At 42.5% G+C, this 26744-nt stretch overlaps 1 protein-coding gene across 1 annotated transcript in view; it reads left to right on the top strand.

Annotated features, from left to right (window-relative positions):
- Positions 1–4731: 4731 nt before the first annotated feature.
- c7h3orf70 (chromosome 7 C3orf70 homolog) overlaps positions 4732–26744 on the top strand; it is a 38072-nt gene continuing 16059 nt past the window's right edge. Inside the window, exon 1 of the mRNA XM_048535157.2 lies at positions 4732–6930. Within this exon, the coding sequence (XP_048391114.1) occupies positions 6732–6930 (199 nt within the window). The 5' untranslated portion in view covers positions 4732–6731. The remainder of the gene's footprint in view (positions 6931–26744) is intronic.

Raw genomic sequence — 26744 nt, 5'->3', positions numbered from 1 at the left:
CTTTAGATGACATGTCCATCATGGGCCTCCTGCAGTGCCACAATGATGCCACCCGAAGGTTGCAGGAACAGCAACTCATATTCTGCTTGGGAACCCTGCAGCCATATGGTATCAATGTGGACTTCACCAGCTTCAAAATCTCCCCTTCCCCCACCGCATCCCAAAACCAGCCCAGTTCGTCACCTCCCCCCACTGCACCACACAACCAGCCCAGCTCTTCCCCTCCACCCACTGCATCCCAAATCCAGTCCAGCCTGTCTCTGCCTCCCTAACCTGTTCTTCCTCTCACCCATCCCTTCCTCCCACCCCAAGCCGCACCTCCATCTCCTACCTACTAACCTCATCCCACCTCCTTGACCTGTCCGTCTTCCCTGGACTAACCTATCCCCTCCCTACCTCCCCACCTACACTCTCCTCTCCACCTATCTTCTTTTCTCTCCATCTTTGGTCCGCCACCCCCCCCCCTCCCTGTTTATTCCAGAACCCTCACCCCATCCCCCTCTCTGATGAAGGGTCTAGGCCGGAAACTTCAGCTTTTGTGCTCCTGAGATTCTGCTGGGCCTGCTGTGTTCATCCAGCCTCACATTTTATTATCTTGGATTCTCCAGCATCTGCAGCTCCCATTATCCCTGCCAAAGATATGTTTGGCGATTCTGTAATCATCCATATAGAAGACTTGACCTGTCTTTCTAAGTTGAATTTTCTGAGGAGTGACGAAGGGCTTCATTGTTCTGGATTTTGTCCTACCATTGATTTTTCATAATGGAACTTAAGTATCTTTGTTGGAAGTGTTTCAGAGCTTTAATGTGGTGCCTCTAAAAGACCCAGACTTCTCTGCCATGCAGCAGGATGGTAAGGACAATGGCCTGGTAAATTTTGATTCTCATCCTCAACTTAATGCAATGCTGTATCAGGAGATAATCATGGAGCCTAAGGCAGAATTTGCTTTCTGAATGCATGCAGTGATTTCTTTCATCAATGGAGATATTCTTAGACAGCGAACAACCAAACAATGGGAATTTTTCTACAACGTTGAGACTTGTGTTATCAGTTTGATTTTGTCTGGGACTTTTTATAGATTGTGCCAGATGCTGTCTGACCATAATTTTGTTCTTGAAGGTACCGATTTGGAGATCAATGTCTTAAACAGCATTTGAGAATTTCTTTGCCGTAGTCTGGATTTCGTCCTTGCTGAAGGCAATCAATCACATAGAGAAGCTATTTGATTATTCTGCACAGTTTGGAGAGATTAATCAGTCGAACAGCTTCCATGAACAGAACTTAATGTTGATGCCTGCAGACATATATCTGGTAGCTTCCTTCAGCATTGCAACAAAGAGATGAAAGGGTCAGGTGGTTATGACACATCCTTGTTTTATGCTGTTTACAGCTCCACAGGCACAAACTAGTCTAATTAAGTCATTATGAAGCCAGCATAAGATTTTGACAAGCTTGACTCTATGTCTAAGGTATAAACCAAGTGCCACAGACCATAGTTTAGGAAGGTCTATGAGCAGCATATCTACATTTTGATATTGCTCTTTGTGTTTTTCATACAGTTGTCCATTTCCAAACGTGATATTAGCTGTTCCAAGGTGAGGCCAAACACTGATTCCAGAGGAACATAACCTAATAGACAACTTCAGAGGACTCCTGAAGAACCACTCATTTGACTGTGAAAATTTGTTCCTCAATTGATGCCATGCATATTTTTGGATTCTTCCTGTTTCCAAATGTTGATTATGTTTCCAATCTTGTGGTTCTATAGAACATTTTCCTGATTCTAAATACTCTTGAAGGCAGCAGCAAATTTGGTAACAAATTCTGTATTATTACAGATCACGGCTGAACAGTCATCAGGGCCTAAGGGCTTTGCACTGTCTGTTTGATCCGATTACCTTTATTACCTCCCTTTCTCAGGAAACAACTCGAGTAGATCCAAAGAATTTGCTGAGATGTGGGAATCTCAGTTGAGGAGTTTGTCAAAATATTTATGCTCATCTTTCCATTATCAGTGATTTGTTCTTTCCACCAGCTGTTAGGATAGCAGCAAAGGTTGTGGTCAGCGAGCTATTATCAGTCTTCAGCGCAGTGTAAAATATGGATATGTCTCTCTGCTAGATGTTGCTGCTTTTGTGCTCTACCAGTGCATTTATATTATTCTGAAGGTTGCATCTAGCAAAGGTGTTTATTAATTCTGTAAAATCTGTGTAGAACAGATGATTCTGAAATAGTAGTCTATGGGCTTCAATGGAAAGAACCTTTCAAGGATGTTAGAAACATGGGCTGTTAGCAATTTGTGGTGGAAATTAATCGTTGTTATGCAAAATGGTAACAAAAACTATCAATTTTGCCTGTTACCCCAAAAGGGTCTGAAAATGTACAATTCCAATTCAGCAGCAACCTGAAATAGGGAATAGAGCCGATGGACATGCGAATGAGGCATCTAGTTCAACTAAGCCATTCCTTCCTGTATATTTTGGATCTTGATATGGTTATCACTGCATATAAAAAGTGCATTGGCAGGAGCATGATCTTCTTGCTGTGAAAGGTGCATGTTACACTACACACCACTCCGCAGTGTTAAAACCTGTTTGTTTCATTTCCATACTGAGTGGCTTTATCAAAGCAATGGCTCACAGTGAGTGGCCTGTGCAATTCACATTGCAATTTCCATTTCTTAATGTAGATCAGCCTCCTTCCTGCATGACATTGTTATTCTAACAGACCGAACCAAGATAATATATACCCCGCAGCAACATTAGAATCTCTTTGTAAAGCTGAAATCAAACAAGATTCAACTATGTAAGATAAAACAACAACCTGTATGTAAACTGCCCGTTTTAATTGTGAAGTTTTTGCTCCCTTTATTACTTTGCTTTGATGTCTTTGATGAAAGTGAACCCATACGCAACTCATTCCTTTATGTTGCAAATAGATTTCAGCTGATAAGGGCCTAATTTATCAAATATGTGTGTTAAAAAGTTACGAATTCCAGTAGAAGTACATTTCCTATGACATCACTGGCCTTGTAAAAAGTGAACAGAATCTTTCTTTCTGACTATACCTACGGATTGCTAAAATATTGAGTTGAACGTTCCTCATCCCCTGTACAGAGGCTTGGCTACAAGGGATGGGAAAGGATTGGGAAAACGGGAGAAGCATTTCTCAGCAAATTCTCTGCATCAACTTGAGCAGCTTCCTGAAAAAGGACATAAGGATATGCTTTATTGTCACATCTGTATCACATCTATCTCTTTCTCCTTCGACTGAAGAGACAATAAAGATAATCAAATTGAACAGACAATGCAAAGCATTGGGATGGCTTCCTGGTGCATTCCTGGCTTTTCCTAAGGCAGGCTGGGACCAGGAAAACAGGCTTACTCCTCAGGCAGCCAATTAGGGCAATGAAGTACCTACTTGGGAGCCATATGAAGCCAGCATGGCCTCCTGCTAAATGTAGAGGTCCCAGCTCATGAAGGCTGCCTTGTCGGGTTCCTATCAGAGCCAGAGACCCCCTGCCACAATGATCAACAGGATTAGTGACAGCCGCAAATACTCCTGCCAAGGGAATTCCCCTCTTTCTCAATGGCTCTGCCAGCGTTGGGCCCCTTTGTTTGATGACTCCACAACAGACATACGAGAGCATTCCCACGCCGGGGCGCCCTTGTACTCAACTGCCTGCAGTGTCACCTCTCCAGGTCAGGCTGCTCACTGTTCTGTCACAGCCCTCTGATGCGGCTTTGGGGACTTGCTGCCCATCCTTAGTTGGGAGACGTGACCAGCCCAGCAGCAATCTCCTAAATGGTTGTGCCAGTGGGTGAGCTGAAGGCCTGGGCAGATGCAGTTCCATCATTTGGCCTTGCCATACAGATCCTGGCATCTATCAGAAAAATTCAGTCCAACGTGTTTAGGTCCAGGTTTAAGTTCCTTCTACAACTCTACTAAACATTCAGCAAGGAATGCACCAACAGCCCTGCAATTTCAGTTGTCTTTGCAGCACACAACATATATACATTGTATTTAATTAGCACAGGAAGAGAGATAAATAAAAATACTGCAGATACTGGAAATCTGAAATAAACACAGAAAATGCTGGGAAAACTCAGCAGATTTGTCGGTATATGTGAAGGCAGAAAAACCTGATCTGCCTCTTCTTCGAAACAAAGAAAACCTTGCTGCGAGTGTATGTACACGTCACTTCAAATGTCACTTTGTTACAGGCTTACAACACACTTAAAAACATTCATTACTAGTTCTGACCTGGGAACCTGAAGCTTACAAACCCCTGCAGTAACTCCGAACTCAGTGGTTCATAAATTGCTCATTTAGTGGAATTTAGTGGAATAAAATCATTGGTCTTGAGGTTAAGTACAGAACTAAAGCTAAATAATAAAAGTCGTCATAGTCCTACCAGGCCACAGTCTTGCTCTACTATTAGAGAGAGACGACTGGTCGTGGTTTAACCTGAGGGTCACCATGCCTCAGGCAAGGAGAGAGGTTGAGAAGGAGAGCCCTTCATGGTAACCTTAGCTGTTGCAGGAATTGGACCGAGGTCTTTTTGGCTGCATTTTGCATCACAAGCCGGTTACAATCAAGGTTTGGTGTAACGTTTGCAATTATTAAATGTATTCCTGAGATTACAGTTTTATTTTAAAGTCCAGGTGTTTTCAGTGTTTTATCGCTCAATGTGCATGTACTATTTAACGAAACATAGGATTCCAAAACGGAGTCGGTGTGCACAAACGTGACGGAAGGTAAAGTAGAACTGCTGTCTTGCTGCGCCTGTCCCCTCCAATCAGACTGCCACTGAGCACCATAACCCCGGGGGATGTCCGTTCAGTTACATAATCTACAGGCAATCAGAAACGTTAAGAAACCCAGGTCAACCCAGGGATATAAAGAATTCTGTGAAAGTCCGTCGTCGACCTGAAGCCAGTCCGTAAGGAATTTCTGGGAATTGGAGGTACATCCTCCCGATCAAGTCCCTCCAGGAACTCGGCTTATTCCCGATTGAAAATCGAAGGTGAATCTGTCCTCACTGCATGAATTTGCAACTTGCAGACGACCATGAGAAACGAAAATCTTCCCGAAGATTAAAGGACCAAAGTACAAACCTGATTTCGTCGATCTGTGCTCAATCCATGATGGAAGAAACAAATGTTCTGTTTCTTTTTTATTAAATTATGAGCAGCTAAGGACTTGAACGGGGGACTAATTTCAACCCTCTGCTCTATTTGCCTGCACTGTAAAAGCTGAACTTTCTTAATAAAAAAAATACAAATCTTCAGGAAACAGCTTATCGCAGGGGTACACATTGGCAGGAAATCAAACACAATCAAACTCCGTTCCAAGGGAGAGTCGCTCTGCCAGACTCCCTTCCCCTGCACAAAATGATTCCTCAAATCAGCCACACCGGTGACCGTCCGCTGACACTGTCAGCAGAAGTTTAACACTGGTTCTGAAGTTCGGAGGGGTTTGGGAGACGGGTCAGGCGATATTTAGACGCTGCTGCATGCGAGGCGATGCAAGGAAAGTGGGCATGCTGCCAGGACTGTGAAGCGAATTCGGCTACGCCAGATGTTGTCAGGATCTAGCAACTGGAATCTTTCACAGTCATTTAACATGAAGCCAACCCCCTGCCCCACGCCCGTCTCTTCTTTCACTTCGTTTTTTTTAAGTGACTGCCTTTCCACAGCTTGCTGCTGCTTCGTGCCACTTACATCATAGCGAGACCGACAAGGACGCTTAGAACAAGTGACTTCAAATATCTAAAAGAGAAACTGCAGCAGAAGAGTGCGGGATCCGGGGCAGGAATTCTCCAGCGGAGCAGAAAGCTTAATGCAAATTCCACCCCGGTTTGGTGCAGGTCCGCAGCACTGCAAGAAAGGGATATCGTGCTTTTTTAAAAAAAAACATATATGTATCGGTAAAGAACGGGTTCATAATTTAAGTTTGCAGTCTGCTTGGCGTTCAGCAAGAAGAAAGCTGTCTCTTTTTTAAAAAAAGAATGCTGCAATAAATTATGGTGATGCGGTGAAAGTCTTTGCAGTTCAGTTGCTGGGGTCGTGAGGATCGAACCGGAACGTGGACACTGCGCTTGACACCGCGCTGGCTCGGGACTTTGCTCGGGGACTGCGCTTGGAAAAATAAAGAGGGATTAGAGGCGACCTCAGCGCCATTCATCTGAGAGAGAGAGAGAGAGAGGAGGGTTCTCAACTCTGTTCTGACGTGGCATTTTTCCTTTACATTTCCTTCTCTTCTCCAATCTGTCATCCTTAAGACCACCACCACCCCCTCCGAACCAACCTCCCACTTGTCGAGAGATTTCATCCTGAGCTCGACAACTGGAGTAACACCTGGAAATCCTTTCCATCCTCCCCCACCCCACCACCCCTCTCCTGAACGCACGATGGGGCGCTTCCCTCATGGTTACTTTTTGTGGGAGCTGCAGGTACGGAAAGCCCCAGGAGGACCCGCTTCCAGTTAAATCCCGGGTCGCTACCCCGGGGCCTTCACCTCTTTCCCCGAATCTCCACCAAAAACTGTGAACTGCCGTAGTCCCTCCCCAACCCCAGCCCAGCCTCCCACTACCAATCCCGGGCCAATCCCCCTCCCCAAACTCTCCAAAAGTAGGTTGAAATATATCCAACTTTCCAGCCTGATTGAAGTGAATCGGCCGGAATTGGGTTTCGCCTCGCCCACCTCCCTACCACGTCCACCCCCACCCAATGCTCTCAGACAGGACGATGGCCTCTGATGTGAAGAAGGTCGTGAAGAGCGAGAAAGTGGACGAGGCTCAGGCGATGGCTCGGAACTGCGCGGGAAGGCCGGACTTCCAGCCCTGTGACAGCCTCTCGATCTGTGCCACCCACAGCCATGGCAAATGCTTCAGACGGCACTGGTGCTGTCATTTGGGATGGTGTCACTGTAAGCAACATTTGTCATTGATCATTTGTGTGTGTGTGTGTGCGCGCGCGTTTTGGTAAGATGTCAGTGAAAATTATGCTGAGCTCCATTTTGATGCCTCGATTGGCCAATTCGGATGTGCAGTCCAACAAATATTTGTGGGCAGTCTCAAATTACCATCACTCCGGTGTCCCTCCCTTGCTCGTCAGACCATGTTGAGTGGAGCTTGTTGTAGGGACTCAGTGGGAGTCGAATTTAAAGTCTGGCCATGCATCTGCATCCTGAGTTAGTGTTCACAGCTTGTGACAGGACACGTCTTGCGGTGGTGTTGGTTCCTGTAGTTTTCTTGTTACAGGTTTGAGGCCTTTGAGGATGCGTGCTGTTTCCATGTCAAATGGCCTGTTAGCGGGTTCCCTAAAGGGGCTGTACCTCCTCACTTAGACGTGCCATCTTCCACTTAAAACTCTTGCCGGTGTCCAAGGAGGCCCCTGGATGCTGTGTCCCCTTTGCAAAATTCCGACGGCTGAGCACCGTATTTAGCTAATTAAAAATAATGATATGGGTGAGTTTTTAACAATTGTAGACTCAACAGCACCAGAGGAGCTAAGATTTATTTTATAGTAAGAGCCTGTACTGCGCTGTAATGTTGTATGTTCTGTAATTCGAATGGATCCTTGGATAAATGCATCACATCACCTGGCAAAGCAGTGAATAGACTAGAGGTAATGGGAACTGCAGATGCTGGAGAATTCCAGGATAATAAAATGTGAGGCTGCTGTGTTCATCCAGCCTCACATTTTATTAATAGACTAGAGGATCTGCAGTTTCCTTCTGGTCATTGTAGAGTCAGCTATGTGATTTTCCTGGTGACACATTTCTTCACTGGTAACCCCACGACATTTCACTTGGGTGGACTTAGGACAGGAGTAGAATTAGGCCATGAATGTTGAAAATGGGATTCACCACCACCACACACCGCCTCCCTCCCACCCCCACCACTTTTATCTTTGGTCAAAATGCCTCTTGACACACTTTATTCAACCTGGCACAGGAGAAAGACCATTGGGATAGTCCATTAGAGGATTATTTTCTGGATGCCAATGAATCCTTCAGGAGAGGGAGGTCCCAATCAGAGGAATGAATTTGAAGAGAAGACAATCTAAAAACTACTAAGAGAAGATGGGATTTTAATCTTTCTTTGGAAGTTAGTTTGGACTGCCATATGAGGACAAAGATATGACAATCGCTCAAAGCCAGCTCCTATATTTTATATCAAAATCAATCTTTTTGAAGTCGCAGATGAAAGTCTGTCAGCACTTGAGAGATAAAAGGCAAGTGACTGCATTAAAAAGACCATCTTGTATCGAGCTAGAGCTACTGTGCACTTCCAGTATTTTCAGTTTTATTTCAGAATTTTTTATGTCTCGTGGTTTCTCTATACATCTTTGCATTTTCGGTTGATGTCATAGGGATTGTGGAAATTCACACGGGGTTTCCAGAGCATCATTAAGCCAATGAGTGTATAAGTGACCTCATGGAACACATAATGTGAGAAAGCCGAAACTATGAGCATCAGTCTCTCCCCAGCCCTGCTCGATGTCGGGCCTAATATAGACTGGACAGAAGGAAAAGAAAGAGGAACTGAATTTACAGTCTTACAACTGAATCATGTAAACACTTCCGTAATCTGGGACTTTTGGCTATTGTATCTGGCAAGTCATTGGTTCCTGTTAAATCCTGAGACCAAAACACCTTTCAGAACCAAACATTGAAAGAATGATTATAGCTCAGAAGGAGAGCATTCAGCCTGTTATGTTTGTGCTGTTCTTCTGAAGGACCAGTTAATCCAGTGCTACACCTCACTTTTCTTCCCATAGCCCTCATTTTCTGAAAACAATCCAGTTCCCTTCTGAATGCTTTGCTTGATCCTACTTCTACCACTCTGTCAGACACACACTCTATTTCAGATCCTCACCTCTGATTTAAAGAAAAAATATTTCCTCATCTCGTCATTACTTCTTTTTCCAACTATTCTTACATCTGAATCCTTAAGTTCCCAATCCTTCCATGTGCAAAATTCTCTCTATCTATTATATTCAAGCCCTTCATGATTTTGAAACCTCAGTACTCCAGTTGAGGCCGAACCAGTGTTTTATGCAAGTTTTTAACATAATTCCTTACTTTTGTACTTGATGCCCTTGATAATAAAGACACTAAACTGATTTCTCAACCTGTCTTGCTATCTTTCACAATGCATGCACCCATTCACTCTTGTGTTTCTATCCTTCCACCACCCTTAGTTTTTTACCTTTGTTCTGTCTCTGATGTTCCTTCTACCAAAACAAGAGACAAAACAAAGGAATTAGGAGCCAATTAGTGCTTTGAGTCTGCGTCGCCATTCAAGAAGATTCAAGTGGTAGCTGATCTTACCACTTTGCACTTCTCTGTATTGAATTTCATCTGCTACTTGTCCATCCAATCTACCAAACTGTTTTTTTGAAGTTCAGCTCAACATTACGGTTCACAATACCTTCAAATTTTACATTGTTTGACGAGGTATAGGTCATTAATATCTGTCAGGTAGAACAGGGTTCCTAAAATCGATCTCAAAAGAACTGCAGTATTAATATTCTTCCGGTCAAAGAATATTTGTTTACTCTGACTCCCACTTTCCTGTCATTTGGCCAAATTTGTATCCATGTTGTTACTATCCCCTATAGTCCATGAGCTGTAACTTCACTCAGAGCCCTGTTGCATGGCAGTCTTGTTGAATGCCTCTCAGAAGTCCATGTACACCAACTTGACAACTTCATCCTCATCAACCGTCTCTCTCACCTCATCAAAAATCTGTTATTCATAATTTACTTGTTGCTATTCCGTGCTGGTTTTCCTTAACTAACCCATTTTTGTTCAAGTGACAATGAAGTTTGCCCTAGTTTATCATTAGTAAGAGGATCTCCACCATCAAGTTTAAACTGTCAACTGTTGTTGCAGGGCTTACAATCAAGTTCTTTTTTTAAAATCATTTTTAACATTTACAATTCTCCAGGCTTCTGGAACTACATTTTATTCAAAGGAAACCTTGAAAATTATTATCCCACTAGTTGGTGACCCAAAGACTACCCCAAAAAATGTAATTATAACGTTTTTCATCCTTAGTTCTGGCCAAATAAATTCTGTCCTTGGCCCTCCTGGTACATCCTTTCTCTCCAGAAGCATAGTATTCTCCATAATCAAGACTGCTGCCCTTCAACCTTTCTTTCCTATCTTGTCGGTTCACCCTATATCTGGGAATAATTAATATTGAATCCCACTGTTAGTGGAGCTAAATGCCTGTTATGGACACAATATCATAATTCCATCTGTTTGCATACACCTGCAACTCAGGAGTCTTATTAATTATGCTGTATGCATTAATTTGCATGTACAGTAAGTTTGACACAAAAACCGGTCGTATAGTGGACAGTGAAGAAGATTAAGATTACAAAGAGATCTTGATCAATATGGTCAATGTGCTGAGGAGTATCGGATGGAGTTTAATTTGGATAAATGCAAGGTGTTGCAAAATCAGAACTTACACAATTAATGGTAGTGTTATAGAACAGAGAGAGACTTCAGGGATCAGGTACATAATTCTTTGAAATTTGCATCAGAAGTAGACGGGGTGGTTAAGAAAGCACTTAACACGCTTATCTTCATTGCTCAGACTTTTGTAATTTCCAGCATTTTTTGTTTTCAGCTTTGAGTATAAGAGTTGAGATGTCGTGCTGAGGTTGTACAGGACATTGGTGAGGCTTCTTCTGGAATACTGTGTGCAGTTCTGGTCACCCTGCTGGAGGAAGAATATTATTAAATTGAAGCGGGTTCAGAAAAGATTTACTGGAATGGTTGCCTGGAATCAAGGGTTTGAGTTATAAAAATAGACTGGATAGCTGGGACTTTTTTTCGCTGGAGTGCAGGAATGTGAGTGGTACCCTTATAGAGATTAATCAAATCATGAGGAGCACAGATGAGCTGAATAGCAAGGGCTTTTTTCCAAGGGCTGGGGAGTTCAAAACTAGGGGGCATATTTGCAAGGTGAGAGGAGCAAGCTTTAAAAAGGACACGAGGGGCAATCTTTTTAAACAGTGAGTGGTTCATATGTGGGATGAACCGCCAGAGGAAGTGGTGGGTGTAGGTATAATTAAAACATTTAATAGACATTTGGATAAGTACATGAATAGGAAATGTTGGAGGGATATGGATCAAAAGCAGGTAAGTGACACTAGTTTAGTTTGGGAACGTAGTCGGCGTGGACTAGTTGGACCGAAAGGTTTGTTTCCATGCTGCATGCCTCTAAGAAATTCGTCAAAGTTGTATGTACAGCTGTTCCCTTCTCCTAACCCAGAGATTACTTCCTCTGAGGTACTACCTAGATTCCTGACTGATAATTGCAGGACCACTGCCTCTTTACGCCTATGTCATCAGCACTAAAATGAACCACAACCGCTAGCAGTTCACCTTCTCCTTTCAGGGTTGTCTTCAGCCTTTTGATGACATCCTTGATCCTGGCACCAGGGAAGCACTACTTTACCCTGGATTCAAGCCACAGAAATGCCTGTCTGTTCCTGTAGCCATTAAATCTCCAATCAATATTACTGTTCCAGTCTTCCTTGTACCCCTTCCCTTCACAAAAAACCTAGAAAAACTGAACCAGCCTTGGTGCCATAAACTTGTCTCTACCACAGTCTCCAGTTGAACCATCACTTTAAGCCATGTTCAGAACCAAAATACTGGTTGGAAATTGGGATGTACTCAGGATTCTCCTGTGCAACACAACTGTTTCTTCTTGACTGCCTGATAGTCAGCCATTCATTCTGTCCCTACACCCTGTCAGGCTTAGTGATAGCTCAGTCACAGGCAGAAAATCTATTAATAGTTGAATGGTAATATGAATCAAGTTACAAAAACTTCATTGGAGTTCGTTAAAAATTAGGTACAAAATCACTTTTATGATTTCAATATAACAGATATGACACACAAAAATCTTATCATAAAACAAGAAAATGTAAGCTTTTTCAGTTATTTATTAGCTGAATTGTCTGAACACTTATTACTTGATTGAGCAAAATGTCACTTCTTCACACTCATCCGATTCACAATCCCAAACCCAAAAGGTAAAAAAGGGTATATGAAGATGTTGTACTGGAAATAATTAAGTATAAGGTTCCCATTTTTCAGTTCAGGTTACTCAATAACTTTAGCTCTTGGTATATGCAACTTCTCCCCCTTTTAAATGCAGTTGCTCAGTTTCAAGGATGCCCCCAATCCAGCCATATTTGGAAAATAGGAAAATATTACATTCAAAAGGAGAGATAAGGAATGCCTTCACCTTTACTGACCAAGCCAGAAGCCCCAGCTGGATGTTAATCAGTTTTTGACTGAACGTGAGCTTCTGAACTCCAGTCCTAAATGTTTCTTCCATCAGAGATAATGGGAACTGCAGACGCTGGAGAATCTGAGATAACAAAGTGTGGAGCTGGATGAACACAGCAGGCCAAGTGGTACATGTCAGTCAAAGCTTTTGACACCAAACCTCCCTAGTTCTTGAGTGAAGACTCCTATTGGACTTGATACATTAATTCTGTTTCCCTCTCCACATGCTACCTGACCCACTAAGATTTTCCAGCACTGTAAGACCATAAGAAATAGGGACTCGAATAGATAGTTCAAACCCTTAAGGTTGCTTTGCCACTTGTCATTTTATTTCAGATCTCAAGCACTTGCAGTAGTTTGCTTTTAATACCTAGTTTTTCCTTGCAAGTCAGTTCCCCTGATGTTAGCGGCCACAACTCTTCATTTTGTCATGTTTGAATGTCCAATTCAAATCACCATATCCAGAACTAAACTTAAGGTAGAATGGCTTGAAATTTAATCTCCTGGCTGTGAATTGTTAGCCAGGAGTGGATGAGTAAAATGGTGCATTATGGCAGTGATGTCTGTCCACAAGCATTTTTCCTGCAGGGGAGATGGGCAGAGTAGGAGATGTTGTTGAGTAACCTGACTACCTATGGGCCAATTGATAGCCACTTAAGGGCTATTCTCAGCCCTGCTAGGTTTTTACCTGTGGTGGCAGGTTCTAAGGCCAGATGTACCCTGTGGTGTTGTGGCAAGCCAGAAGAAGAGATTCCTGCTTTGTTGGGCAACCTGAATCTCCTGATCTCCAACTTGGGGGGAGGTGATGTTCTAATGGTATTATTGCTAGAATGTTAATTCAGAGACCCATGCAATATTCCATGGCGGATGGTGGAATTTGAATTCAGTCGAAAAAAGAAGCTGGAATTGAATGTCAGATTATGACCATGAATCCACTGCTGATTGTTGGAAAAAACCCATCTGGTTCATAAATGTCCTTTAGGGAAGGAGATTGCTGTCTTATATGTGACTCAGACTCACAGCAATGCGGGTTGATTCTTAGCTGCCCTCGGGCAATCAGGGATGGGCAATAAATGTTGGCTCAGCCAGTGATGCGCACATCCAATGAACTAAATAAAAACTACCATCGCACAACCCACTGCCCTGTGCAATATGACCTGCCACCATTTTCGGGGAATGACACTTGCACTAACCCTTCCTAAAATTTCCTCAAATATTAATGGTGCGGTCAAACCAGAGTCCCCCAGCTTCTGCACTTTAAAACTGTTCATATAACTGCAGCATTTATTTTAAGTATGCAAATATTCATGAGCAGTTTCCATTTAGAAATTCCTAGGGTAGACAAATTACTTTCGGGCATAGTTGTTAGTCCGGACAAAAACTGAGCTGATTGTGAAGAGGTATTTCTTTTCAGGTCTCTGCTCAAACTCATTTGTGTAACACCGGATGTAAAATCTAGCATGAACTTGTATTTTAGAACAACTTTTTAAACTTATTGCTTGAAATATTTTCTACATACATTTAAGAGGGTTAATAGAACATAGAACAGTACAGCACAGAACAGGCCCTTCAGCCCACAATGTTGTGCCGACCATTGATCCTCATGTATGCACCCTCAAATTTCTGTGACCATATACATGTCCAGCAGTCTCTTAAATGACCCCAATGACCTTGCTTCCACAACTGCTGCTGGCAACGCATTCCATGCTCTCACAACTCTCTGCGTAAAGAACCTGCCTCTGACATCCCCTCGATACTTTCCACCAACCAGCTTAAAACTATGACCCCTCGTGCTAGCCATTTCTGCCCTGGGAAATAGTCTCTGGCTATCAACTCTATCTATGCCTCTCATTATCTTGTATACCTCAATTAGGTCCCCTCTCCTCCTCCTTTTCTCCAATGAAAAGAGACCGAGCTCAGTCAACCTCTCTTCATAAGATAAGCCCTCCAGTCCAGGCAGCATCCTGGTAAACCTCCTCTGAACCCTCTCCAAAGCATCCACATCTTTCTTATAATAGGGCGCCCAGAACTGGACGCAGTATTCCAAGTGCGGTCTAACCAAAGTTTTATAGAGCTGCAACAAGATCTCACGACTCTTAAACTCAATCCCCCTGTTAATGAAAGCCAAAACACCATATGCTTTCTTAACAACCCTGTCCACTTGGGTGGCCATTTTAAGGGATCTATGTATCTGCACACCAAGATCCCTCTGTTCCTCCACGCTGCCAAGAATCCTATCCTTAATCCTGTACTCAGCTTTCAAATTCGACCTTCCAAAATGCATCACCTCGCATTTATCCAGGTTGAACTCCATCTGCCACCTCTCAGCCCATCTCTGCATCCTGTCAATGTCCCGCTGCAGCCTACAACAGCCCTCTACACTGTCAACGACACCTCCGACCTTTGTGTCGTCTGCAAACTTGCTGACCCATCCTTCAAATTTTGTGTAGTTTTAGGCTAGCTTTATTGTATAAAACATATTGAAAAACACAATGCAGAACCATTTGCTGGTTAAATCAATGCACACTGGGCAGATTCTTATTGGATTTTTTAAAAATTCAAAATCATAGAAACAGTGCTTATTAATGTTCTGTGTTCTGTGTTCTAAAGAACCAATTTTATTTCAAAAATCTCTGACAAAGGCTGTAAAGGCAAAATTAGTAACCAGTGTTAATAGCTTATTTGATCCAGGATCATGTCTGATTTGTGAAGTGTTATCAGATTTAAGAGCAATGTTGTTTAAACTAGCACAGAACATTGTTGCAACTTGATTTGCACTGGATATGATCTCTGCTCAAAATTCCTTCATCTTTGCAATGGTTTGGCTATTTGGGGCAAATTACACTGAAACAATGATGCAACACAGTGGAACATCTGTTTGCCAGTGACAGAATCATGTGTTCACAGAGATAGTAAGAACTGCAGATACTGGAAAATCTGAGATAACACCGTGTAGAGCTGGAGGAACACAGCGGGCCAAGCAGCATCATAGGAGTAGGAAAGCTGATGTTTCGGGCCTAGACCCTTCTTCAGAAATTTCTGAGGAAGGGTCTAGGCCTGAAACGTCAGCTTTCTTGCTCCTATGATGTTACTTGACCTGCTGTGTTCATCCAGCTCTACACAGTGTTATCTCATGTATTCAGAGATCTGTTCATGTGTAGTGATATTTCAACAAAAGCTCCCTTAACTCTAAAATTCCTCCTCATTTCTGCAGCAGCAAGCTCTGGCAAGCACTTCTCTGTCCACCTTTCAGGAGGAGAGAAGGATGTAATGGGAATGTCGCTGGATTAGTAATCCAGAGACCTAGACTAATGTTCTTCCCATACAGGTTCAAATTCTACCATGGCCATTGCAAGAATTTAGATTCAAGTAACAAACCTGTTCACGAATCTCAGTAATGGTGTCCATTAAACTGTCAGTTGTCATTTAAAAAAAACCCTTCTGATTCTGTCATGTGTTTTACAAAAGGAAATCAGCACATCTTACCTGGTCTATGACTTCAGACCCATAGCAGTGTGGCTGACTGTTAACTAAGAGTAGCACGGTGGCTCAGTGGTTAACACTGCTGCCTCACAGCACCAGGGACCTGGGTTCAATTCCACCCTCAGCTGACTGTCTGTGTGGAGTTTGCATGCTCTGCATGTGTTTCCTCTGGACATTTAGATTTCCACCCCAGTCCACAGATGTGCAGGTTGGGTGGATTGGCTATGCTGAATTACCCCATAATGTTGAGGGATGTGCAGGCTAGGTAGATTAGCATGGGAAATGTAAGGTTACAGGGATAGGGTGGGTCTGGATGGGATGCTCTTCAGAGGGTTGGTATGATTCAATGGGCTGAGTGCCTGCTTCCACACTGTAGTGATTCTATTCTAAATGCTGTTGTAAGGCAATTGGGGAAAAGGAACAAATGCTGGACTTGTCAATGACTCTAAAATCCCATGGAAGAGTTTTTTTTTTAAATGACATTTCTTTGCAGTTTTCACCCCAAACATTCTGGAAAGTGATATAGTCATTAAATATCCAAATAGTTGCAGTACAATGGTGCAAACTTTGCTTGTGAGAGGCAGGTTTAGACTGCCTGAAGCCATTTAAACCAAATCTAGCTTGCAACAGTGCCACCCGTGTCTGCGAATTCAGAGCTCACCCTGTTTTTACACACCCCCTAAAATTCCACACTTTATTTAAATTGCTGTCATAGTTTTTATCACAATGTGCATTATTTCATATTGCTGTACATTAAACTTCACATGCCACATGTCTGGTCATTTCACCAATCTGTCAATATTCTCTTGAAATCTGCAGATATTGTTTTCACTGACAACCACATTTTCAAGTTTGTGATCTGAGAATTTGGTAATTGTGCTCATAACTCAAACCTGGTCAGCTGGTCATTAATTTATAACAAAAAGAGCAATGGTACCAATACTGATCCTGGAAGACACTTCCTTCCAGTTTGATAAAGAAGCATTCACCATACTCCCTTGCTATCTCTCTCAGTCACTCTCTCATCCAAGCTGCATTGTTCATTTAGTATGGCCACAGAATTGTCACAATCCAGAAGGAGGCTATTTTTCACATCATGTCTATACTGCTTCTCTGAAGGAGCAATTCACTTTTGTCAATATCCCACCTTCTTACTGTGACCCCGCAAATTGTTTTATTTTTCAAAGGAATGTAATTCCCTTTTGAATACTGTGATCAAGTATGCTACCACCACACTCATAGATTGTGCATTCCAGATCTCAATAATTCACAAAGTGAAAAACAGTTTTTGTTGTATCGCTGTTGTATCATTTGCCAATTACTTTAAAATCTATTCCCTCTCATTCTCAATTCTTTCACGAGTGAGAACCAGCACAAAAATGTTTTTTTTTCTTTCAAGTCTTCTGTTTAGATGTCCTCTAGGGAAGTAAACTGCCATCCTTACCTGGTCTAGCCTCCATGTGACTCCACAATGTGGGTGACTCATAACTGACCTATGAGCAATTAGGGATGGCCATCAGCACCAGCAACATCCACAACTTGTGAATGAACAACTAAAAAAAATTTTTGAGGGCTACTTTTTGATTTCTGGGGACTGTGTTTAGATTTACGGGGGGAGGGGGTTCCTTTTTTATTTGTACAGAGTCTTTCAGTATGGGATTCAGTCACATGCTAACATTACAAGCAGTCTGTTGAAGAATGGAGTATTGGGACTGAGTCAGAAGAGGAATTGAAGGAAAGCTTGAATTTCCTAGACATCACAAACTGACATAAGATAACAGACACAAGTTTTCAACATAACTAATAAAGACTCGAAATACAATGAGCCGCCATATTAAACTCTCCTTCCACCTTCTTGTGGTCACAGCTGACGTGAGTTCACCACATATTAACAAAATTGGAATATTTTAAATATGCGCTTACTACCCTTTTTATGACATCTCAGCTCTCAATCTAAGATTTAAATTTAACAATCGACACAACATTCACTACAATACCACCCATCGCACTCTCTCTCATACGGTAACGCCTACTCATATGCAGCTTTAGGCTAAAGATTCCACATTCATTTGCAAGAATATGAGTACCTCATGATTTCAATTATTCCTGGCTCCAGTTAGCTGAGTGGTTTAAAATGGTCTCTTTTCTTTTCAGCCATCCTGTCTTCCCGCTCCTTGTAGCCTCCCTATCTGCCTACACTCCTGTAGCTTCCCTGCCTTTTCCCTCCCCTTACAGATGTCACTTCTGGTACCCACCGTCTCCCCCAGTTCCTTCACAGCCTCGGCATAATCCTCATACCACTCCTGCATCATCCGCCTGAAATTTCCTACAAGCCCTTCGCGGTCTCCCTACCTCTTTCAGCCCCCTCATAGTTTCACCTCCAACCCTTTGTAGCCACCATGTCTATCTTCTGCCCAACTGTGACTTCCCATCTCCTCTAGCACCCTCGCAGTTCTTCAACTTTGCCACATCCTTACAACTTCCTCACCTGCCCTCATCTCTTGCAACATACGTGTCTGCCCCCAGCTCCCTCACAGCCTCTTTTTCCTCCCCAACCACCCTTCCCTCCTCGCCCCATCCCACAGCCATAGATGACCTCCTTGGCAAAAAAGAGTGTGGCTCCAAGCACAAGCTCCTATCTCAATCTTGGTTCTGCTTGCCCTCACCACCAGGGGACACTTTCCCAGTAACACACTCACTGCCAACCCTTGCATTTTGAACTGCTTAGTGTACCTCCTGTGACAGGTTGTTTCTGTCCCAACATTGTTGCTGATAGTTCACGAAGTGAGCCTGTCAGCAAAGGAAAGAACCAGCTTGAGCTGGAGGAGCAACTCCTCACTACTTCCTTCCATTCAAGTTGCAGGGTGGCCTTTCACCAATTAATTCATGAATGAATTTTCGAGCGGGCTTTGGGGATTTATGGAGTAGATTTTCCTGTCTCCTCTGTGTGTTCTGAACTCTGATGGAAACAGTTTTTCCACCTTTACTCCATCTAGACACCCCAGGCACCTCCTTTTAACTTTCTCTTCTCCATGAGCATCAGCCATGACCTCTCTAATTTACCTACATAACTGCAGCTTCTCATCCTTGGAAACATTCTCTTGAAACTTCTCCACACTTTCCCCAATGTTTTACATCGTTCCTAAAGTATAGTGCCCAGAGCTGGATGCAGTACTCCAACTGCAGTTGAATTAGTGTCTTATGTAAGCTAAAACACAAAATAACATTCTGAAAGAGTCATATCGAACTTGCAAAATCAAGTCGGTTTCTCTCTGCACAGATGCTGTCAGACTTGCTATATTTGTCCGGGAATTTCTGTTTTTATTTCATATTCCAGTAAATGCAAAAATTTTGCTTTTATGCCATATCACCACCTGGCTCTTGACCTGCATTCTCCTGTTAATGAAGCCCAAATCATTGTATGCTTTATTAAGTGATCTCTCAATCTGTCCTACGATCTAAGATGATTCATGCAAATATATTACCTAGGTTCTGGATATGTACTGGATTTATATTGTAATAATTATTTCATATTGTCTCACCATATTCCTCCTACCAAAATGAATCACTTCACCCTGCTCCTCATTGAACTTCATCTGGCACTTGTCTACCCATTTCACCAACATCACTTTGTCCATTTAAAGTTCTACACTACCTCCCTCAAAGTTTACAATGCTTCAATATTTCACAGATCTATAAATTTTAATTAATTTTAGTTAATGGCCTCTAGACCATGGTCTAACTTATTAATATACAACAGGAAATGCAAGACTCCCAATAACTATCCTTGAGACCACCACAAACTTTTCATATTTTTGAATGAATCAATAATTGAAACTTTGTCAGTTTTGGTAATGATCACAAAGGAACCATGTGTACCTGTATATGTCATGCTATTCAGGACCTGTACAGATATTCATAACAGTCCCCATCTCAGCTTCTGACTCAGCCAGTGTCCTACTGAAATCCTTGTAGATATATGTCACATCCAAACTTGACAATGCCAATATTCCTTTGATTGCTGTCCAAGCCCCCATAAAATTAAACTAATCCTACATTCTGCTGGATATATTCCAAATTGCAACCAGTTCTCATCACCCATCAGCCATGTGACCGCTGACATACATTAGCTCATGGCTTGATGCCTTTGAGTTAAATTTCTCATCTCTGTTTAAATGCCTTGGAAATCCTGCACCTCTCCATCTCTTCTGCCCTTGAAGAATTCTACATCTGTGTATCTCTTCTTTGCATTCCCTCAATTGCTTTACCTCTCAACTGCCTTCAGCATTGAATTCCTAAGTTCTAGTTTTGTCTCCCTAAACCTTTCCAACATGCTGTATTAGCAACCAGAAATAGGCAGCACGAGCTCATTGTGCTACACGCCTTGTGTACTGTTCAAAAGAATACTGCTACCTGATTTGGACAGAGAGCAGCTATACAAAAACACTTAGACACTAGTCTCGACACATCAATGCAGAAAGTCAGAAGTACATGGAAATCAACAACTGTACATAGTCACTGCTCTGTCTAATATGACTTCTGATGCATGCTGGAAGGCAAGAACGATGAAAAAGAAAGTACACATCAATAGGCATGCCACTCAAGAATAAATTTTGGAAGAGGGTAGAAATGACCAACAATTTTTTCTTCTTGTATGATCATTCTGTGCTCTGCATTGAATTCCTTTCAGATTTTTTTCACACTGATGCCACCCAATATAATTTAAACATCTTGTGTACCAGAGAGGTATCTGAAAGGTTTGTGCAGAGTACAGAGCCAAGCAGTTCCTGCCCTTCAGTGTTCAAAACATAAAGGTCAATCTTAACTTCCAGTGGGAGCTGTGCAGATGAAACTAACCTTCTAGTTATCAACATTTCAAGAGGCTTGAACTCCCAAATCTCCTGCCTTGCTTGATGGTCCCCTAGGCTGGGCACACAACCTGTAAAGCTGCTAATAGAAGCAATCTTTTGTAATTGAGGTTTGTGCACATATAGTATCTTGTATATCATGTGTTGCATTACGACAGAAAAATGAGTAAAAATCACACACAATCTGCAAAAAGCATGACCTGAGCAATTATTTCATTTTTGGAATGTTTTAGTTTTATTTGAAGTTCAAACCAATGAGGCAGGAAAAATGTCCATGATGTTTTACTAAGTAGCTACAGTCTTATGTTCAGTTAAAATAATTAGATCATTCTGTTTTCCTCAGCTTTACAATGTTATGACTGATTCCAAAAGATTTCAGATATTGGACAGAAATGTATTGGGCCACTGGGGATTTTGCCTCCTTGATGGAGACTTGGTGAGAGCCTGTCTCAAGGTTCATGGAATCAAATGCTAATCAGGCAAAACCACCAGTGAGGTTTCCCCAGGAATCAAGGCAGAGGTCCCACTCCGTGAGAGACTCTGTCACCTCTTGCACTCAGCAGTGCCATACAGAAGGCTGCAGCTACTACCCCAGATCCCAAGGATTGCAGTGTGACCCAGGGTAAATGTTAAGTGTTGCGGGGGTGTGGGGTGAGGGATCTCTCATGTTAGGAGGGGGTGTTCACTGTGATAGGGAGCAGGGAGATCGACCAACCCCCTCTGCCTGAAGCCCTGTCCTTTGATCAGGCCCCAATTGTTTTTGATTGAGGGAACCCTTATCATTGCTACTCAGGTGATCAACTACACATGGGGCAGCAGCTGTGGTGAGCTGGGTTAACTATAGCATCTGGGACTGAAGACTTTAGGCATTCCCTTCTGCCTGCACATGGATCTGAATTGGTGGCAAGCTTGTATTTATTTGCAGCATGTTTAGCTCTGCCCTAAGAACGCAGTTACCAGAGAGAGCACTCACCCTGGCATAGCACCAAAGGCTGAATGTCTGTTCTGTAATTTCTATCAATCCTTGCATGAGTTTGACTCCAGGTGCAGGGTAGTGCAGAATTCTGACTGGAAATCCTGGCAAGCCAGCAAGTGACAGCAAGATTTTGGACAGCAGGAGACCAGCAACGGTCTCCAAGAATGAGCCTGGTGGTAAAGAGGAGGATCTGGAAAGTATTATGCAGGATAGAGAGATGAGGCAAAGACATTTCCTGATTCTGCCTGTCCAAAGGTAAACAAAAGGAGAACTAAAAAAGCCCCATTTTTCTTCTTTGTACCTTTTATCTGTTAGATCTCTTCCTACTAGTTCAGGCCTGTAGGCAAAGCATAACAGAATTTCACGATAAGCCTTTTAATTAAAATTGTTATTGGGTGCCACCTGCCATTTGAAATCAGTCTATGTGTTTAGAGAAAGATCCTGCTGACTTCTTGAGTGTGGCCCTTTCTCTTGCTTGAAGGAACACATTAAAATTGCAAGCCTCGAAGAAAGCAATAGAACTAGGATAAGTAAATCTGCAGCCACTTTAACTGCAACAAAGCAGGGATAAAATTGGCCTTATGTTTATTCCTTCATTGTCTTCTGTTTTCTATCGTGTTGTTTTAAAGATAGTGGAATCAAGGGTTATGGGGATAAGGCAGGAACAGGATACTGATTGTGGATGATCAGCCATGATCATAATGAATGGTGGTGCTGGCTCGAAGGGCCGAATGGCCTACTCCAGCACCTATTGTCTATTGTCTATTAATTACTCTCGCCATTATCTTTGATTTGCTTGTTTTTCCTCAATATGGTTTTATATCAATTTTGACCCAGTATTTTAACTAAAGTGAATAACTTGTGAAATCATTTAGAAGTATTTCCACTGAGTGAATCCTGAATGACTTCAGTTCTTTGTTCTGAAACCTTAAAGTATCCTTCAAAACAACAGTGTAAAAGCCAGCGTGAGTGTAATGTTAAACATGTGACAAATTATGGAATGAATTCAGGAACAACCATGCTTGGAGTATAACAATAATCTCAGTAAAAAGTGAGCAGCATGCAGTGTTTGTGTTTGTTAAATTTTGAGATTTTGTTAAAAGAGAATGCTCTATTGAGTTAAAGCCGATTGTCATGCTATGTGTGGGGATTTAAGTACAATGGTTCTGCATGATTTCAAATGCTGCATGCAACACAGGAAGCCATGGCTTTTGTAGTAGTCTGAATTGACTTAGATGGAATAAACTTTGATTTTTTTTGTTTAAATTCAGAATTAGGGTTAGGTTTTATTGTCACGCCTGCTCAAGTACAGGGGTACAGGAGTACAGTGAAAAGTGTACAATCTCACCATTCTCGGCACCATCTCAGGTACAAAGATACCTAGGTACAAAAGTAAAACAATAAAGGAATAAGTTAAAAAGATTATCACTACAGTTCTTTTCAGTATAAAATAGAAAAGTAACGTTAGAAGTTAAAATATGACAGTCAGTCCTTAAGCAGTGGGCCTGCAGTTGCTCTGTGTTGGGCTTTCCCCATGAGGCCTTGCACTGCCCTGTGTTGGGCACAATTTCACCTGCTCTGGGCGAAGTTCCACCTGGGCCCACAGGCACTAGGCTGTCGACTGCCATCTGGGCTCACACTGGGCCGCAGCCATTATCAACGCTTCATCACGTCTGTCGTTGCCTCCATGACCGAGGTGTCCGAGCTCCCCTATCTCCAGCAAATGGCAAAGCTGCAGTAGTCAGAAGGTTGGTAGATACCATTTTATCCTCTACAGTTATTTCTAATCAACTTGTTCAGACATGGTATGATACAGTTTCAGATTAAGTGGGACACAAATCCAGTCCTCTGGCCTAGAGGTAGGAACACAACTGCCGTGCTGCAAGACCTTCCCCAGTTTTTATCCTGTGTGTGCTCACATGGAATGTCTGATCGGTGACGTGCAACGTTGGGCAGTGTTTTTTATCTGACACCTGACACAAGCACATTCTCCTCAGTTGAGACCGTGCAACATTTGGTGTCAATGGAAGCAACTGGCTTGAGTATGTATGACACAAGGTGAAGGGAAGGGTGGATAGTGACCTTGTGTTCAGTGAGGAAAAGGAATGGGAAACATCACGCTAGATTTCATGAGAACCCAGGAACCTTCCAACCCTACCGCAGGTTAACATGGTCCAAACAGCAATATTTCGTAAGAGGTTATCAATTAATTGCCTGGACACTATCTGTCCAATTATAAATGAAAGTATGAACAGGAGATGGGATATTGAAATGCGAGGTCCCAACTAAAGGGAACCCACCTGGATTCAAAGTGCAAGATGCCATTGCAATGCGGTAATCTGTCATAGAGTAAATGTTTAATATTCAGATAAGTAACTAGTAATGTACATTATTACAGATTTAAGAGATCACACTGTGAAAACACACTAAAGAGAGATGCTGCTGTGTAGACCTCTTGCTAAAGCAAGAAATTCGGATAAAAGGTCATCTTAAAAAGACTTTAGATTGCAGCACCTTCATCAACATCTCTGTGAAGGGCTTGAGAGAGGCACTCTTTATTGAAAGGAATATTTGTTCCTGGAGAACAGCAGGACAAGGCCTGCCAGACAAACAGAAGAGACATGGCTGGATGTTGTAACAGGGCTCAGCGCAGCATCATGTTTGATAGGACTTTGTTTTTTAATAATTTATTCTTCCATGGAAAGTGGGTGACAATGGCTTGTCCAGCATTTATCGTTCATTCCCAATTGCCTTAAATCATAAACATCCTGAGGAGATGGCAGTGAACTGCCATCCTGATCCATTGTAAAGCAAAACACGAATTGGATCTTCACGATACCATTGTTGATTTTTTTTTTATTTTTTACAACGGATAACCATGGAATCATGTAAACTAAGTGCACCAATAAATAGGATTTGCTAGCCCCCACTGTTCAGAACAGATTGAGGTAGACATCGCCTCTTCTAGTACTTTACGTGATTTATCTAGAATGTTCATACAATGCAAGGACTGTCACTGTCCAGGAGATAATGAGTCCTGATCATTGTCCTGAAAATTGCCAGAAGCAGTTAGCTTGCTGTTTGTCTCTTCACGGGCAGCCATTTTAAAATCCAGCCAGAGTTAATTTTATAAAGTAAAAATTAAAGAATGTAACATAGTTACAAAAATATACTATTTAGGATCTCTCTCCAGTTGCCTCTGAGCATTATAGTAATAGATTCCAGCAATTCCCTGGTGGTAGACATTAGGCTTACTGGCCTCTTTCTCCATTCTTCCCTGAAAATCTGAGGTGACCATTCTTGAATCTAAGGCTATCATTCTTTGATCCATGTGCTCTGCTCACCTGCATCTTCCTTTGCCCTCATGGGGCCACTGCTTTTCTGATTGTCGCCGCCCAGCTTCGTGTGGCTGAATCTATTTCTAACTCCCACTCGCTTCCACAGTAGAGCGGTCTGAACACACACCAGCTTTTCCATGCACTGTTGCTACCTGCGCAATGTGAAGTGGACTTGGAACAGACTCTAACCATGAATGTATGGCTCCTCAACTGAGCAATCCCACCAATTTATCACCTCCTTGCTCTGAGTGAAGCACAGCCTGCCTCCAACACCATTCATCAGCTGTTGATCTCTCACCTCCTTGGTTAGTCACTGATACACTGTGGAATATCTGCATCCCAGTGTAAATATGAAAGGCACCTTAAAAATCTCTGGCAGTTGGCTACGTAACAGCCTCAACTGTCTGCTCACCCACTGAATGAGTGATCTTCGGACATTTGCCCAGTTATGGGAACACATTGAGGTTCCTCCTGTAGTTTACCAACCTTAATTCCATGCCACCAACCCCATGCCTTCCACCGCTACCCCAAACCCACCCATCATTCCAGCACCTCCAAACGTATTACCATGTGGCTGGTAAAATTCCACCCTTTCTACCTGCAGAGTTTGAACATGGAGGGGAGCAACTGGATTCAAGCATTTTTAAGTTTGCGGTGCCCTATTATTTAAGATTTGCATGTACTGTGAGTTATAATAAGTTTACATGATAGTTGACGCACCCCCATGACCTCTTATTTTACAGTTAATTACATCCTTGAATGAAGCCAAAAATCACTGCCTGAAAAAGAAAATGATGCAATTTCCCATAGCCTGTGTAAAATCTGACCCTGCTAGCTCTACATACTACACAATAACGCAGCTGTCAAAATCCAAACAATGTGTAACGGGATATGCTTAACCCTTGAAACTCTGATGTCTGTGAATGATTTAAGAAGAATGCAATATTTTGTATTAGACTCGAAAGAACAAAACATGTCAGGGAGACTTTTCTTTTGTGTCTTCTCCTTGCTGAGAAACAGAATGTTGGCTGCACATTTTCTTGTGTTTAAAAAAGTGATTCCAGTCATTGGCTACCTTTGGTTCTCACAACCCACCCTTACCCAAGAATATCATGATTGTTCGTTATGTTGGAAGAAATATCAGAGAACCTTGAACAGTACAGCACAGTACAGGCCCTTCGCCGACGATGTTGTGCCAACCTATTACCTTACTCCAAGATCAAACTACCCTGCATACCCCACAATTTACTATCATCCATGTGCCTAATCCAAGAGTCGCTTAAATGTCCCTAATGTAAGCTACTCCGCTACCACAGCCAGCAGCACATTCTACGTGGCCACCACTCTCTCTGTGAAGAACCTACCTCTGACATCTCCCCATACTGTCCTCTAATCAACTTAAAATTTTGGAAAGGCAAATCAGGGCAGGACTTATCCACTTAACAGTAGGGTCCTGGGCAGTGTTGCTGAAGAGAGACCTTGGGGTGCAGGTTCATAGTTCCTTGAAAGTGAAGTCACAAGTAGACAAGGTAATGAAGAAGGCATGCACCCACCACTCTCAGTCTAAAAAATGTGGAGGACATTATCCTGCATAAGGTTGGAACAAGAGGATGGAGAGATGGGCCTAGATGATTCTAAGATGTTTAGAGAGATGCTTATCCACCCGAACCTCAGCAAAGCGTGAGGTTCCTAAGCTTCCATAAGGAGGCTCTCAGTTAAATGTGTTGCCTGCTGCAGCCATATCTCAGAGCAGAT

Source organism: Stegostoma tigrinum, chromosome 7 (genome assembly GCF_030684315.1).
Source record: "Stegostoma tigrinum isolate sSteTig4 chromosome 7, sSteTig4.hap1, whole genome shotgun sequence".
In the NCBI taxonomy this organism is placed as follows: Eukaryota; Metazoa; Chordata; class Chondrichthyes; order Orectolobiformes; family Stegostomatidae; genus Stegostoma; species Stegostoma tigrinum.
The sequence above is the reverse complement of the archived record's forward strand: the minus strand, read 5'-3'. Positions and strand labels throughout refer to the sequence as shown.